We start from the raw sequence: 17,500 nt of genomic DNA, 5'->3' as shown, positions 1-17,500 counted from the left end.
TCGGATCATTTTGACTCAATTTTCTCTATCCAGCTCATTGCAAAAATGTGGTATAGTGGTATGATGGTCCTGGGTTCGAGCCTCGCTCGGCTCATAGTTGAGTCCTTGGAAAAGGCTCTTTACTCACATTCTCTCACCGTACTCAGATGTAAAATAAGTACCTGTCCGTTAACAACGTTGTATCTGTTCGAAAAACAATTGTAATATCGGGTGTCATGTCCCATCCTACATCATGTCTCGTTCTACATGTTATGAGTTGAGTTGCTGTTGACCAGTGAGCCCATTGTAAAGAGCTTTGAGCACATTTAGTGGATATTGAGCTATATAGAAGCTCAATTATTAATTATGTTTCCGAAATAATGCCTAATTGACGCAATTGTCACATAATGTTTCAAATCACTGACCTGCTTTTCCTTGTGTAAGTGAAAGCCTTTTCCAACAGTTTTGATGTTGCTTTACTTCCCAGTTCGTCGTCATCATCATCGGATCCATCATCGTCAGCCCCACCGCCCGCCGCATCCCCAGCACTGTCAACAATGATGCTGGGCATGTCAAATCCAACGATTTTCTTTCTGGCACTGGGTACAGGTACTGACGTCATCATCACTGACGCCATGACCCTGAATAAAGAAAAGATTTGATTAACTCTAATTGATGGTTCTACTTAATATGCTTCAATAGTCGTAACGTCACTTCCCTCGTAATGACGCATGGTAGCTTAGAAACTGGCTCTAAACTATTGGAACAATGGCGGACGCCCTTATGAAATATTTCTTCGACGAGCATAAAAGTGTATACAGAGGGAAAAAAACATTATAAATCTGATCATGTTTTGACTTTTACACATTCTGATCACAAGACATCTGAAAAGTTCTAGCCAGCATGAAGAATAAAAAGTACCGATTTTCTTTGTTTAGAACCAGGATGACCGCCGTTGCTGGGCGATGTGACATCAAACTATTGAATCCAATTGTCACATTACCTCTTGTTGCTATGCTTAGCAAGCTATTGATGTGGATGCCGTTTTTTCTGTTATCTTATAGTATGAGTCTTGAGTTATTCAAGCAACATACAGTGCCTACACCTTTGAAAATTGCGTCAGTTATTGTTTATTGTATTAAAAAATAGTCAAATGAACATATCAGTGGGTACATCCTAGATTATTATGCTACATCCCACATGATATATGAATATCGGCCACAGATAATTTTTCAGTAAGACGGTGTACCTCCACTTTAGAGACAAGCCGTTCGCAAATTTCTAAACGATTGATGGATTGGGAAGGATGGACTCCGTTGCCTGGCCGTCTGGGTCACCGGACATTTCTCCGTATGACTTATGGGGTTACATCAGAGACATTGTTTATTCAGCTTCCATACCAGATGCAGCATGCATGCCATGAAAAAAAAGAGCTGTAATTGAATCCATCGCGCCACATAAGCTACAAAAGCACACTGAAGGAACTCGAAAATAGATTGAATTTGCTTGTAGGTAGCCAAAGCACTATAGATAGAATGCGCTTGGCCAAGGAGTTCACAACATTGCCATCCGGAAGTACAACAGACCAACACACACACTCTTGTGTAACCATGAACTTTTATGGTCTGGTTAATACAGTTTAGTGAGAACAACTCACGTCATCTTCGAACTATCGATATAGAGGCGCATTGAGTAAAAGATAATGGCAAACAAAATGTAAAGCATTTATGTAGTCAGAGGCCCATGTTTAAAGTATATTGGCTGAAACGTTTTTCTTTTCAAGATGCTATTACAAGAAATGACTTCATGGATACCCTGTACATCAACAAAACTATGAGAAATGATTCAAGGACAAAAATACAGAGCCTTTTTGGGGATATATAAAAGACAAGAAAACATTTGGGGGTTCTGATAGTTGAGTTGGTAGATAGAGCATTCACTTCACACGCAAGTAAGAGGACAAAGACCTCCTGATAATTTCTTGCCATGAGTTTTGGACTATTAAACATCTAACACGAAAGCAGCGTATCATTATGGAATCTTATTTCAGATTGATTATTTTAAAAAAAGTAAATAAATAAAAGACCCCCCTCCAAAAAGAAACAACCAAAAAAGCCCACAAAAACAATTACAACACCCCCCCCCCCAAAAAAAAAAAAACAAAAAAAAACAAACAAAAAAAAAAAAAAACAAAAACAAAAAAAAAAACAAAAAAAAAAAAAAAAAACAAACAAACATTGGAGAACTCGCAAAGTTTGCTGTGAAATAAAGGCTATTACGAGCAGGCTCTCATCTATATTTTTGATTATTACACTACTATATTTTGGAAATTAACATTGATCAATACAAATCGTTTGAGCCTTCACTGATCAAAATCAGTCTGGTAATAAAGTCTGTGGATCGGTCAGATAACGATTCCCAAAGTCAAATAACAAATTGTTAAAACGTCTGAATTGTTGTGTTTTTAAGTTGGCAGTTTATCGTCTTTTAGAATTTGGGCTTAAAATATTGTAGTTAAAAAAAACCGAAAACTGTTTTTTTAAGGTAGAAAAAATCCCAAACAGAAGAAGAACAAAAAATAAATAGATAAATAAAAAAGACAAACAACAGGGTAATGTCGACCACAGTCAATTTATAACTTTTGAAAAAAAAAAAGATTATATAGATTTCCTAACCATAGAGGTGATGTATTTGGCATGTAAATCTCTTTAACTTGAACACATTAAAAACACATGAAACACATTGACATCTGTCTAAGACTTTTAATAGTTTTTTTTAAAAAAGGACTTTTAAACATTTCTTTAACAGCCATTTTTAATAAATCTGGCGTTTATCATTTAATACATTTTACCTTGTATAAAAATGACTCGAACCAACACTGTGGAATATACGAAATAGAGATTGATTGTTAATGTTAACACGACAATAATAAGAAAAGAACAACACATTTTCACTTACAGTTGGACTGAATCCCTGGAAGTATCAACTGAATACAACAGCCAGTTCAAGATAAAAAGAGTTGTTATTCCAGGATTTATACCACTGATGACTTAGATGAAGACACTCATCCGTTTACAGTTTTATGACTTTACATAGAATGTTGAAAACCCAAATTCAGTACATAAACTAATAAGCGCGATAAAAATTAAACTTTTGCAATTGACTCGTAACTAATGACGCTTTGCCGCATGCAGTATAATCCACAACAGTGGATTAGCACAGGAACACATGTGTTGCCAAATTGGTCTATTGAAATTATGGCCATTATAAATAAATCAAAGGGATCTCCTGTTTGTTATTGTTTGTATCGCTTCTTATAAGGTGTATTTGTTCTCTCATTTTTTACTTTAACTTGTATGTCTACCTCTATCAAAACAAGGCTGTAAAACTATGACAGTCACACAAGAATGATAATCCACGCGCTGCTTGTAATTATAATTAGTTAATTATCTATGTTTTGAAAAAAAAAACATAATCATTTAAAAATGATATACACGGAGATTTTAGATGGAATGTTTTGTATTTAAATGTATTTTAGTCTCTTATAAGCTTTATTTGTTCTCAAAGTTTGTTATTTTAACTTATATGACTACCCCTATACAAACAAAGCTGTAAAACTATGACAGCCAAACAAGAATGATTCTCCACTCGCAGCTTGTAATTGGCTAATGAAAAAGAAATATGATCATTTGAAAATATCTAGATGGATTCTTGTGCATTTATATGTATTTTTAGTTTTAGTTAAATGCAAACATAACTTTATTTGATGATGACGAATTGTTTGGCATCGCAGAGCGCCCGTGCGTGATAATACTGTTTCTTAATTCAAGTGGCTTAAAAGCGAGGAAGTCAACCTTAAGATCTCGTATGCCAGACACGCATAATAACGAACAGGATAATCTGGTGAACGAAAAATATAATGTTACAGTATAATAATTGTGGATAGGCACGCTATTGTTGCTAAACGGATTACACTACGTGCAGGCGTTGATGGGTGAATGGCGAATGATTACTTTATAAGTAACGCACTTCGTTACACAATAGAACTATTATTCTAACGCTCTAATGCGTATAGTAGCTTCTGAAATCTTTTTTCTCTATTTTGTTCGGGCTTGGTTGACTGTCAGAGTAAATATAAGTGGAAAATTGGTGGCTAAATATTGGGTACATAAGTAGCTAGGAAAATGGCTCCTCCATGTGACTTTACTTTACAATTTATTTCCTTTTAAACAGATTAAATTGATACTTGACTTTATTGAACCTCGTATGACTATTGTACAATATGCACTTCAGTTTTGCATGTTTGATTTTGGCAAAGATCACTCAGGTCATAATTTTAATAAGTTGTTCTTAACAGAGGTTTTTCAAAATGTAGTAAAATACTTCTTTTGTATTTGTTATTATATTTTTCATAGCTAGGGATTTATCAAATGAATTATTTTTTGTCAATCATTGAAATAAAAGCGCATTTATTATTTTAGTAAGAAAATTGAAATATCGAACATTTAAAACGTCCCTCACAGAGGTCCCAGCTTTTGACATAGTAAGGGTCATTCTAATAGATCGACATTTGAAGGACGATTTTTCTGGCCAAAAATTTAAATATGTGTTTTTCAGAGTTTGGCAGTACAGACGAGTACATTATTATTAAAGAGAAAATGCCAAAATTATTAATATTAAAGAGAAAATGCAAAAATCATGAGCGAAAATAATAGCCAGATTATGAGTTGGAATCAATGTTAACATCAAGTTTATTGATGTGCTTTAGCCGTTGACATCTAAAATAGACAGTACAGTGTGGTTATGTGGTCTAGTCGTATGACACTCGCTTTCGGATTGGATGGTTCTGGGTTCGAGCCTCGCAGGGCGCATAATTGATTCCTTGGTGCAGGCTCTTTACTTACATTCTCTCACCGTAATCAGGTGTAAAATGAGTACCTGGCCGTTAACAGCGTTGTCCCTGTCCGAAAAAAAAGTAATATTGCCTAACAGGCGTCATATCCCGTCCTAAATGTTACATATTGTTGTTGGCCAGGGACCCCTTGTAAAGTGCTTTGAGCATGTTAAGTAGGAATTGCCCTATATATAAGCTCAGTAAAAAATAATTACATATTGTACTTTATTATGGCAGTAAGGCGCCGACAAGGTGCGATGCTACAGACACAATTGTTATGGTAAACAGTTTATTCCCTCAACCAATTTTGCCCAACGCCATTTTTTTTTGGTTTGGCCACGCGTTCAAGTTCAGTCAGACTTTTGGTTTTCAACATCAATGAAAAGGGGGCCCTCTGGGTAGATTCAGCCTCATTTGGTGAGGGCCATCGAGTGCGCCTCACTTGACGATCAGATTCCATGCGAATGGTGTGTCCAAAATATCTTAAGACGCCTAAGATTTATATGATCATTTGTGACTTATCGTCTTATAACGGTTTGGAGATTCTAAATTCACTCTTCACATTTTATAAACAATTATTTTTCAACATAGATTTTTCTAATTCTGGTGATTACGGTTTTAAACTCAATATTGTTCATCATTCGCAATCCGACACAATACCAGGTTGACGGGGTTGATCACATGATTAACTATAGATAGATAAGTAAATAAATAACCGACGTCTACTTATTTGCAGGTCTGATAACATAGGTAATTAATATGCTCGCATTGTTGTAATGGAACTATTTTCAAACCAACGCAAAATACTGACCATTACAACAATATTTAAAAAGCCTATAATTGCGTTTGGTATCATGCGACGTGCACTTATTTGTAGGTCTGATAACCCAATTCCTTATTGACTCATTGTTGTGAAGGGAATCTAAAAAAATGACGCAAAATATTGTCCATTACAACAATAAGTGGGTTCGGATGTCAGACCTGCATATATAATGTACCTACACGTCGGTATCAGCCCTGCAAATATGTGCACCTAGTGAATAAGTCGTTTATTACTGATTGATCGAATGAAAGAGAATTTCGCAGGAATAAATCACGATTATTTCTGATGCGCACGGAAATGAATCGAAAATTGACACAAATTTCCGCTTTAGAGGTTTTATCTTAATCAATTGCAATGTTTTCATAAATATTTAACTGATGAGCGAAATTAGCCACTTATGATAATAAGATGACTATTCTCAATGAATTCCATCAGAACTTTTCTTGTTTTAATCGCGGGTATTACCCATAACTTATTTGCAGCTAAGTATTTATTAGATGTCTCGTCTACAAAGCCTTGTTTGCATTGGTCACTTGATGAAAACCATCAAAATATGTACTATTTTCAAAACAACTATCATTCGTCTAATCAATGCAATGTGGATAGATCGTATCATATACCAGACAAAAGAAATTGGGTACAAAGCGGTTACGCTATTGACCTACAAAACGAGTATCTTTTACGAGAGATAATTTTTTATTTACCGACCAAATCCGACATCGTAAATCGTAACCACATATCTAATTATACGAATTTTAGTTTTACCATTTATATCGATGATACATTGTGCCCAAATATCTCAGAATCACAAAAATCGGGATACATTTCTATCGTTTTGAATTGTACAAACTTTAAAGGTAGGACTGTGACTGTTATTTCTGACTATTATTTGCTTATCTGTCGTTTGCAAATACTGGCGTGTGGGAGTGGCTTTGAAGGAGATAACTGTGATAAACGTTGTTTACATAGATATGGAATATCTTGTTCTCTCCCTTGTGAATGCAAAAGATTTTCAACTTGTAACAGACACACTGGATTATGTAAACATGGCTGTTCTAATTCAGATGGACAAAGAAACAAGGATTGTTATTTCAAATCGATAGAAATGAGTTCTAAAAGCTTCATTGAAGATTTTTTTCAGGACGAGAAGAGTATAGCACTATCATTTCCATTCAAAGACAATACAAAGTCATGTTATACGATAACATTTTCTGAAACAGAAGAAGAGCAACGATTTTGGATTGAGTGGAAATTTTCATCGCCAAAATTCCTCAAAGCAATAGAGTTTAATCTTTACAGCGTTCCATTGAATAGTTTTCCAACATTCAGCGTTACGATTGACAACAGACCTTGTTTATATGACATCCTTCAAAATTCGACGAGATCTAAAACTTACCAATGCGACAATCCCTTTCTTCAAGGCACGTCAGTTCGATTAATCGTCAATAAAAACGACGACGGCTGGAATACCGGAAATAATCTTCCGTCCATTTGTGACATCAAATTGCTGGCTTGTCATCCGGGGTATTTTGGCCCATTTTGCCGACTGCCATGTAACTGTCTGGTACTTCCGTGCCACCCAAAGACCGGTTACTGCGAGAACAACAGATGCATACCTGGACACAAAGGGTCCAATTGTGCTCAAGTCGATTTGACAAAAGCAGGCGAGGTATTCATTACGGAGGACACGGGGACTATCGAGGTTGAGTATTGATCAGGAATTGTGACCCAAGCCCATCTTTTCCCTCTTTATTTCAAGTGACTTAAGTTGAAATCTTTGTTTTCTATTTGTTTGACTAAAGATCAAAGAAAGAAACTAATAACTGCAATGCTTCGTTCAACCTCCATTGCATGGCTATTGCTGTTCAATTGATGAAAACGACGAGAAAGCATATCTGAATAGTCTGGAATCGAACCCTTTTCGTAACTAACAGAATACAGCTTAGTTTGAATTCTGAATTAATTAACTTTTCATTTTATTTCTGAGAAACTGAATTTATAACATTTTCTCGTTTCCGAGTTGTTGTTTTTTCTATCTATTTTTTTCCGGAGAGGCATTTATAATAATGATGATAATAATATTAATAATAATAATAATAATAATAATAATAATAATAATAATAATAATTAATAATAATAATAATAATATAATCATAACAATACTAATAATGATGATGATGATGATAATAATAATGATAATAATAATAATAATAATATAATAATAATAATAATAATAATATAATAATAATAATAATAATAATAATAATAATAATAGTAATTATGACAACATTATGGTGATGATGATATTAATAATGATAAATATGACATTTATAATGCCACGCCCCAATCAAGCAGGGTCCTTACATTAGAGGGTTAGACGTAACCATTGTAAATCGTAACCACATATCTAATTATACTAACGTCTTACATTACCCGATACACTTTAATTTAACCTAAAATCAACATACACTCTGTAGAGAATCATACATAATCTTTACTAAGTTTTGCCTATCAAAAACCGGAGAGACCTATTTGAGTAAAGATATACACATACAAGTAAAACGTATTTAGACACACAAACACGCACGTAATTGACGAGACGCTTTAACTTGTGGACACACACTGAATTAATTATCATATCGAGTTGAATAAAGCTTAATAACTCAATGAGTATTATAAAAAAAGCATGATCTATTCAATTCGTGTTTAGCACGGTAAACGTAACTAACATGCTGAAAGGTTTGACAATCTTTGCTTATGAACAAAATGCATAATAAATCATTGAACTCAAATAGTCCTTAATCAAGGGTCTGTATCATTAACCAAATGCATTCTCTCAATGTTGCTCATTACCACTCAATAGTAAGTCAATGTTGTCCAAGACTACATTTTATGAGAAACTATGACTAATTAAGCCAAAACGGCATTTATGTCAAGGTGAACCGAATGGTCAAATTTGATTTTTATGCTTAACTGATACAATTCTAATTAAGGATAAATAAATACATTCTTTGATAAAAATGAGTTTTGATTCTTAAACTGCAAATCACTTAAATTCCCCTTTTCTGGTCATTTCAATTTACCCAGCCTTACTCTGGAAAGACAAATACTTAAAAATGCCTAAGAAAACTCGTCCTTCAAATATCGATCGATTTAAATGACACTCATAAAGGCGAAAACTCTCAAACCTGGTTTAAGTGTTTTTGCCAAGATGAGGGTCATTTAAATCGATCGTTATTTGAAGGACGAGTTTTCTGGCCAAATTTTTAAATACCTTGTTTTTTCCAGGGTAAGGCTGTTAGGTCACTGGTTTAACTAAATTTTCTACCAATCTACTCTCTTCGATATAGTACCTGATTGACCCTTTAGATCACATATTATATTTTCATTACTAGGTGATTGTATGTTGTTGTTTTTTTTGTATTTTGTAAAAAATCCAATAAGTAACGAAACGGTGATATCATAAAACCTTGTTCCAATCTCATTGGAAGTGTAAAACTACCATCCCGGAGGACTGAATATACACCTTGTGTTAATAATCTTCTGGTTTCAGTGTGATTTCATATCATTTTCTATTCGAAATATCTGCTGGTCGTCAATAAAAACCATCCGTTCTCGCTCTTTTAAGTCCCGTAATCCTAAGAATCCATGCTGCTACTAAAATAGTTATGTACCTATTCATTACTGGTCCCCCGAAGGACTGGCTACATGATACATACTTATGTGGATTTTGGAACCAGTAAAGTAGAAGTGACGTCACGATTTTTCTTCGCCTATACGAGGCTTGTTCTATGAACAATGTTACCTTCTTGACATGCGTTTTTAAATGATACAATTTTACATCCTTCTAGGACATACCAGCCCTGTTTCCAAGTGGCCCAATCCCCTACTCCATAAATCCCTCTCACCCAGCCCCATTATGGACTGTCATGCGTTCTATCGAATTGACGGGAGCGTATAGAGTTAACCATCTCACTGTGACATTCGATTTGTCCACGTCTGATTGGATCAGGTACGTACTGTGATCATAGCTACCTTTTGTACATGCCAAGCAGCAAAATCGATCAAGCCACAATTTGTGAGTATTTGTCACAACAAATTGATGAGGGAATAGCGACACCCGAGACTAAAATGATAATATAGAGATAAGAAACTTCCGTATGAGGGCTTTCAATGTCAAGTCCGTAAACATAGCATTTGAGTACTGGTGGTATGTATTTGAGTAAAATACTCACCATTTCTGCTTGCCGTATCCTTACCATCTTGCAAATAAGCCAAACTATGTGTAAACTTAAAATTTATAGATGGTCTGTTCCAGAGAATTTAGGGAGAAGCAATCACCCAACTGAAGATAGAAAGCTGTGAAAACTGAACCCAATTTAAGTTATGTTACAGATAAACATACTGTATGCTTGGCTAAGAAACTCACAACATTGCCATCAGGAAAATAGCGGACCAACACACACACAACTATGTGTAACCTTGAACGTTTATAGTCTGGTTAATACAGTTTAGTGAGAATTACTCATAAACATGGATGACAAAAAGCGATTTCAAAGATTGGAGTGACGTCAACTTTGTTCTATCTCAATGAGCGAAAGGATTTTTACCAACTTGACTCGGCCTGACGTAGTTACGTATCGTCTGCTATTAAAACCCTACTAATCGGAGATGTATGTCTCTGTATTTTGATCTCAGGCGACACCGTGTATCTTTCAAGTGCCTAATGTTAATATTGTGAGTTATGCCAGGAGCTTCGTAAACTAAAGGCCTGATACCGTAGCCATCGTAAAATTATAGATAGTTCAAAGATGACGTCACTCAGGTCTTTGTTATTGTTTTTTGCCATCCGCGTTTATGAGTAATGCTCACTGAACTGTATTAACCCGACTATAAACGTTCATGGATACACACAGTTTTGTGTGTTGGTCCGTTATACTTCCGGATGGCAATGTTATGAGCTTCTTAGCCAAGCGCATACTATCTATAGCCTGGCACTGACCAAAAAACGACGCCAAAAGACCAGTCTTTGGCCACCAAAGAAAACAAATCGTGAGTTGTATTCAATAGTTTAACCAATGGGACCACTCGTTTCCCTGAGCACTACTAATGACAACTCACTAGGCGGTGTAAAAACCAAATAATGACGTCAAAAGACCAGTCCTTTTGGGTCTCAGTGCGTAGCCTGATACTGAAATCCAAAAAGGACTGGCAGTTTGACGTCCTTATTTGGTTTTTGCACCGTCTAGTGAGTTGTCATTAGTAGTGCTCATGGAAACAAGTGGGTATTTTACTTAGACACATACCACCGATAGTAAAACCCTGTGTAGTTTCCTATGTTAACCAATCACTACTATTGTTTATATTATGGCGACTGTCCGAGGGGCGTGGTTATCTAAGTCTCTATTTTATTTTTGAAAATAGATGATATTAAACAAGAAATGTTTAAAACCCAGTTTATTCTTTTAATTCTGAACTAAAACATTTTCTTTTAACATATGCCTATTTTTAATCTTAGCCATATTGTATAGTTATAACCGTAGTGTGGATATTCAATTATATGTATGCGTGAGTGCGTGTGTGGGGGTGGGTTGTGACACAAGAAAAATGATTTTTTCTTAATTAAGATGTAGAGCGCATTGACCATTATGTAATTATGAAAATGGGCCATGCAAGTGTCCTCTATTATTATTATTATTATATTATTATTATTATTATTATTATTATTATTATTATTATTATTATTATTATTATTATTATTATTATTATTATTATTATTATTATTGTCATCATTTCCAATCAATAACGATGTCACTACCAAACGACCTCAAATTCCTCTAAATCAATAGAAATATCTCTGCCTACATGGACACAAAACCAGCTGACAACAAGCAATTCGATGCTTCTAAGACTCAAATGACTGGCCTACCCTGTGTGGAATCGTATCCCATTGCCACTTCCTCTGGCTTTGACTCCGGTCATGACAGCATAACAATCTTGATGGAATGCCCAAGACCGGCAGCTGTTGTGACTGTCGTAATGCTTGTGACCTCACCACTCGAGACTGACATAATACGGGATGTTGGAGTAAGCAGAAAACTTTTTTGTTTTAATTTTCAACCCCCCCCCCCCACCCATCCATTGAACATTTAATCTAATCGATCTACCTCTTGGATTAATGCTATGCGTTTAGGTGAAATACTCATAACATCCACCAGCCGGATTGTCGTGATCATATGAGTGCTCACGAGCTAACTCGACTACATTCATAAAATAAAGATGTGACAAATAAGACCCCCAGAATTTACAAGTTATCTTTAAAATAAAGAACAAATGACGAGTTGGTTTAAGGTGATGAGAATACAGAAAGATGAAATTTAATGAGATGAATGTTCTTAGAAATAAATAGTGATCACAGTTAAAAATGATATCATGACAACATAACGTAACTTTTGTGATCTTGGGGATAATGTTGTATGGACTTGTGAGGTCCTACTTCCAGACAGAGGACATGTTCATCAACATCCGAACACGACAATCCTGACAGTTTGTGGCAGGCAAAGGTGACCAATGAAGCTCCGGCGTCTTGGTAGTGGAATCAAATAATGGAGTTTTCCACCAAGTCCCGATAATAAGATATAAATCTTTAAAATACAAGTGATATGAAGAGTGGAGTGGAGTGGTCTGGCCGTCAAGGCATAGGTTATGGAGTGAGGAAGATTAAATCAATCAGCTTTTATAATAAATGGCTACGTGACAGAAGATAGAAAGAAACGTGTTCACTAATTTAAAATTAATTCAAAGAGAAGGCTATTAAAGGAATGATAATCTAATATTAGAAGGTAAAGTTTTTTCTCAGCCTACCGAGATATAACTGGAATGAGATGAATTCCGTTCTTACTATAATAAAACGCTAATAAAATAAATGTGAATCATCGTTATGTTACACGGATAAAAAAAATACGTACAAACATGAGAAACTGTGAGTTACTTTGAACGTTTATTGTCTAATTGATATAATTTAGTGAGAATAATCATCAAAATGTCTAAAAATAAAAAAACAACAAAGAGCTGAGTGACGTCAATTTTGTTGTTTCTATAGCTCTTTAGGCGACTCCTCTTTAGTATTAATCTAATACCGACTTGAGCTGATCCGTAGTCTTCGTTCTCATAGCTCGACACTTTCCTTCAAAAATGATGTCACAATACAAGGCAACAATCACACCAAAAAATAAATAAATGGAAAGTGAGTTGTCGTAAGTCATGCTCAAGGTTAATGTAGGAGTGAATATAAACTAATTCTTTTTGTTGATTTTTCTTCAGCATTCAACACGATTCGGGGCCCCATTTACTTGTTGAAAAGCTGAAATGTTTGAATATAAATCCACATTTGATTTCCTGGATTTTAGACTTTCTGTTAGAGAGAGCACAATGTAGAAATTAAAGGAAACAGATCTAATAAAATAATTACTAATACAGGAGTCCCTCAAGGATGTGTTCTCTCCACTCGCCTCTTTACGGTTTACACAAATGACTGTACCAGTGACTTTGTCCCAATTTTAAAATTTGCTGATGACACTGCCCTTCAAGGGTTAATATTAAAAGATCATGAGATCGACAGATTTTTTGGTTGGCGTGAATATAACTCCCTGAAATTAAATGTAAGAAAAACCAAAGAAATGATTTTTGAATTTAGAAAGAACACAAATTCCTCCAGTCCGCTCAAAATAAACAATTAAACTGTTGAACAAGTTTCGGTTTACAAATATTTGGGTATTTTAATTGACAACAAATTGCAGTGGCATTTACAAACCGACGCTGTTATCACTAAATTGAACAAAAGAATGTACTTTATTCGGAAAATTTCAGATTTGACAAAGACAAAACTTTATACACCCTTTTTTATAGATGTTTTGGAGTCCGTTATTATTTTTTGTATTACAGCATGGTGTGGAAATGTCAGTATTTGTGACATTAAGAAAATTGATTGGATAAGTAATAAGGCCAGGAGTTATACTCACCCAATTTCAAATATGGAAGAACTGTTCAAGAGATATTGTCTTAATAAACTGGAGAAAGTTATGAAGGATGGCAATCACCCCCTTCACAAATATACTAAGTTCTCCTCGAGGATCCGTCACCTTTTACCAATAAAAGCAAAGACAACACGTCACCTTAGTTCATTTTTACCACATATTGTTCGATTTTTTAATGCGCAACTGTGATTTAAATAAAATACGATTAAAAAATATACACACACAAGTTTGGATTAGAGGCCATAAGAATAATCTATCTCAATTTATAAAATTAATATATAAAGTCGCTAATAATTCTTAATTTTATATTTATACGTTTTTATGCATTTACATATAAATTCAAACTGGGGGTCATTGGGACAATATATTTCACTTTGTAAAATTTATATAATATATTTCCACCATTATATATATATATATATATATATATATATATATATATATATATATATATATATATATATATATATATATATATATACATATATACATTGTCGACATACATTCTTAACTTTATATTTATACATTTATATGCATGCCACGTCTGTAAACGAATTTCCATTTTTTGGATGAATAACGTATATTATTATTATTATCATTATTATTATTATTATTATTATTATTATTATTATTATTATTATTATTATTATTATTATTATTATTATTATTATTATTATTATTATTATTATTATTATTATTATTATTATTATTATTATTATTATTATTATTATTATTATTATTATTGTTATTATTAAATGTTACCATTCTCTTGGTGTTCGTAGTCGTGTTTTGTTTCGTAATTTGGGGCAATGTCAAGCGATGAGTTTAGATCTTGGTTTTATGAAACATTTTTATTGATTCAATGTTTATACTGTTAAATTCGTCCAATTACTCACTTTATCTAGGGATCGCCGAAGTAAGTAGTGCCCAAGGTTAAAATGACCTCACTGTTTATAGTAATAAAGAGAACTCACTTTTCACTTTCTTTTGGTGTTCGTAGCTCTGCCCTTCAGAACCTTTCGGCCCATGGAGCCGGAGTTTATCCCGGTTTCTGTAGCGTGTAACAGACAGTAGCAATTACTTGCTATCCTTTGGAGAGGACGCGAGTCTACGGCAAAGTACTTTCCTCCAAATCTAACAGACGCAGCTACCCATTCACTGCTGGGTGACAGGGGGGGGGGGGTCAGAAAAAAAATTCGACCCCACCCGGGATCGATCTCGGTCCCTTTGCGTGTGAAGCGATTGCTATATCAACTAAGCTATCGGGGCCCCCTGTATCTTTGTATTGTTATGTATTCTTTTGGACAGTGTCAGGTCATCAGTTTACGGAGGCTATGCATAATCACTGTGGCGCTAATTGAAGGATGTTTCAACATTTCGCCTGATGCTTTCCCAAATTTTATGCTCATAACAGCCAATGAAAGTAATTGAACAGTGATTTCTCATTAGTAGAACCCATGATATCATTAAGCATCTTTTATTGATTTTAATGACTGTATTGTTAGATTGAAAAAATCTTTTGGGAAATTCTACTTTTTCTTAAGAGGAAGTTTGGATCTTTTATTTTAAAACATTAATTACCTCTATTGGGCGGTTTTAATCATTCTGTATCGTCATTTTATGTTAAAAAAAAACAATTGTGGTGAAAACAAAACAAAACATTTTCTATGTTGATACTAGTTTTCGTCCTGACTTGGGGATCTAGCATAAAAAAATGGAACAATCTTGTAGCAAACTTTCAGCAAAAACTAATGAAGGAATAACCTTCACATTCTTTCCTCTAATCGACATTGTAGCATTTTGTGTCACCATGGAGATATTTTACAGCTTTAGCTTAATGGATCTTTACAAAGTTGCGAATCAAAATTGAATGACAAAATTGATGTTAAAAATGTATAGTTTGGATTATAGTCAAAATACATATACCCTGTCAAAAATTCTATCTCTAGTGACATTATACATTATCTGTGGATATTTTCAGACAATTTGATGAAATAGATTCTGAGAAAGTTTGCCACTGTATCCCTTACCCCTAGAAAAATGTCAAAATAGCTTTCTGTTTTTTACACTATTCTTACTAACTTTACCCATTTCGACAGTGTTTTTCTTGCCTTTATAGTATGTTTTGAGAAAATGAACTTAAATAATATTATTTCTAAGATAATAATATAATATAATTTTCCACCAATATCTCAAAATCAATGTTTTGAAGGATTTTTCTAATAATTTGACCCAAACCACCCCTTAAAACCTTCTGTATTTGATTTGATGAATCCATGACAATGACCTATATAAATGCATATTTGACAATGATTTCAAGTTTAAAACGATCGTGTATTTGTGTAGATTTGGACGTGTATGGACGGGACATTTGGCCACCGCTGTGACAGAGTGTGTAACTGTAAGAAACCTAATGACGTGTGCGACAAGATAACTGGGAAGTGTTTGTCAAAATGCCCATCTTCTCATCGGTAAGAAAGGGTAGTGGCGTTTACTGTATACTGTGGAAGTTATGATGATGATGATGATGATGATGATGATGATGATGATGATGATGATGATGATGATGATGATGATAAAAATGATGATGATAATAAAGGTATTATTATTATTATTATTATTATTATTATTATTATTATTATTATTATTATTATTATTATTATTATTATTATTATTATTATATTATTATTATTATTATTATGGATATTATCATCATCACCATTATTATTACTACTATAGTAATCAACGAAATAAATAGAAATGAGCATACCAGCAGACGAAAAGAAAAAAACAACATTTACAAGCTTTCCATTTTGTCTTACAAAATTTGGCCAATTCTAAGCAAAAACAACACCCCCAAAAAACAAACAAATTTATTCTGTATTCAAACTCAAACGACAAGATTTGTAGTGTCATATTCGTATTGAAATCTGGCAAGAAATGTGAGATACACCGCTAGAAAAAGGAAATACAAAATACTAAACAAAATCCCCCCATCGCAAAATTATTTCAGTAACCAGGGGGTCTAATTTGATCGCCAATCGAGGAGAACCGATTTTTAAATTTACTTTATCTTTTTTTTGTCTGTATATCTAGTACAGCATCATAATATACTACTTGTGCAGCCAGTCGTATATATAGCATCTATCCGACATTGCAAACGGTGATTCCTGTCAATGTTTGGTTCAAATATCTAAAGTTTGTCCCTCAAGAGTGTCAGCATTTCTAGATGCTTTTTTTCTAATGTATTTTCCGTCCACATAATCTACCTCCATATTCCAGAGGTTCCAATTGCCAGGAACAGATTTGCCCCCCTGGAAGATGTCTGTTGTCTTGTGCTGACAAGACAGTGGGTTGTTACAGAGTCTGCCTTAGTGGTTGGATGGGAACTAACTGTAATACCCCTTGCCCCGATGGCTTCTTTGGCGTTGGGTGCTTAAAAGCTTGCCGCTACTGTAATGTCGGTAGGTTCAATGAATAGAGTTGAGTAATTGATCAAACAGTTTTGAAGGCATCATTATATTGTGAGTTAAACGCTTTTAAAAATACATAACATTCATTTTAGGACGTAAGTTAATTGCGCTAAATTAAATTTCTAACTTTAACTTGCGCCAAACCCATCTTCTTTAGATGCGTGCTAAGCATATTTTGAACATATTTTGTCATCGTCTTGTTTTCTTCTTCTTCTTCTTCTTCTTCTTCTTCTTCTTCTTCTTCTTCTTCTTCTTCTTCTTCTTCTTCTTCTTCTCTGCCTCTTTTTCCATCCTC

At 34.2% G+C, this 17,500-nt stretch overlaps 2 protein-coding genes across 2 annotated transcripts in view; one reads left to right on the top strand and one right to left on the bottom strand.

Moving 5' to 3' along the window:
- The window catches only part of LOC144970184 (uncharacterized), a 65,759-nt gene extending 62,588 nt beyond the window's left edge, over positions 1–3,171 (bottom strand). The window contains exons 1-2 of the mRNA XM_078909561.1: positions 2,938–3,171; positions 405–620 (exon numbers count right to left, since the gene is read on the bottom strand). Of these exons, the coding sequence (XP_078765687.1) occupies positions 405–616 (212 nt within the window). The 5' untranslated portion in view covers positions 617–620; positions 2,938–3,171. The remainder of the gene's footprint in view (positions 1–404; positions 621–2,937) is intronic.
- A 2,864-nt stretch (positions 3,172–6,035) lies between these two features.
- The window catches only part of LOC144971950 (uncharacterized), a 12,360-nt gene continuing 895 nt past the window's right edge, over positions 6,036–17,500 (top strand). The window contains exons 1-5 of the mRNA XM_078913026.1: positions 6,036–7,398; positions 9,548–9,708; positions 11,546–11,783; positions 16,079–16,203; positions 17,015–17,196. Coding sequence (XP_078769152.1) covers positions 6,118–7,398; positions 9,548–9,708; positions 11,546–11,783; positions 16,079–16,203; positions 17,015–17,196 — 1,987 coding nt within the window. The 5' untranslated portion in view covers positions 6,036–6,117. The remainder of the gene's footprint in view (positions 7,399–9,547; positions 9,709–11,545; positions 11,784–16,078; positions 16,204–17,014; positions 17,197–17,500) is intronic.

This window comes from Berghia stephanieae, chromosome 4, assembly GCF_034508935.2.
Source record: "Berghia stephanieae isolate SIO BIC M18660-M18661 chromosome 4, UCSD_Bste_1.3, whole genome shotgun sequence".
NCBI lineage: Eukaryota > Metazoa > Mollusca > Gastropoda > Nudibranchia > Aeolidiidae > Berghia > Berghia stephanieae.
This window is presented reverse-complemented; position numbering and strand designations above follow the sequence as displayed.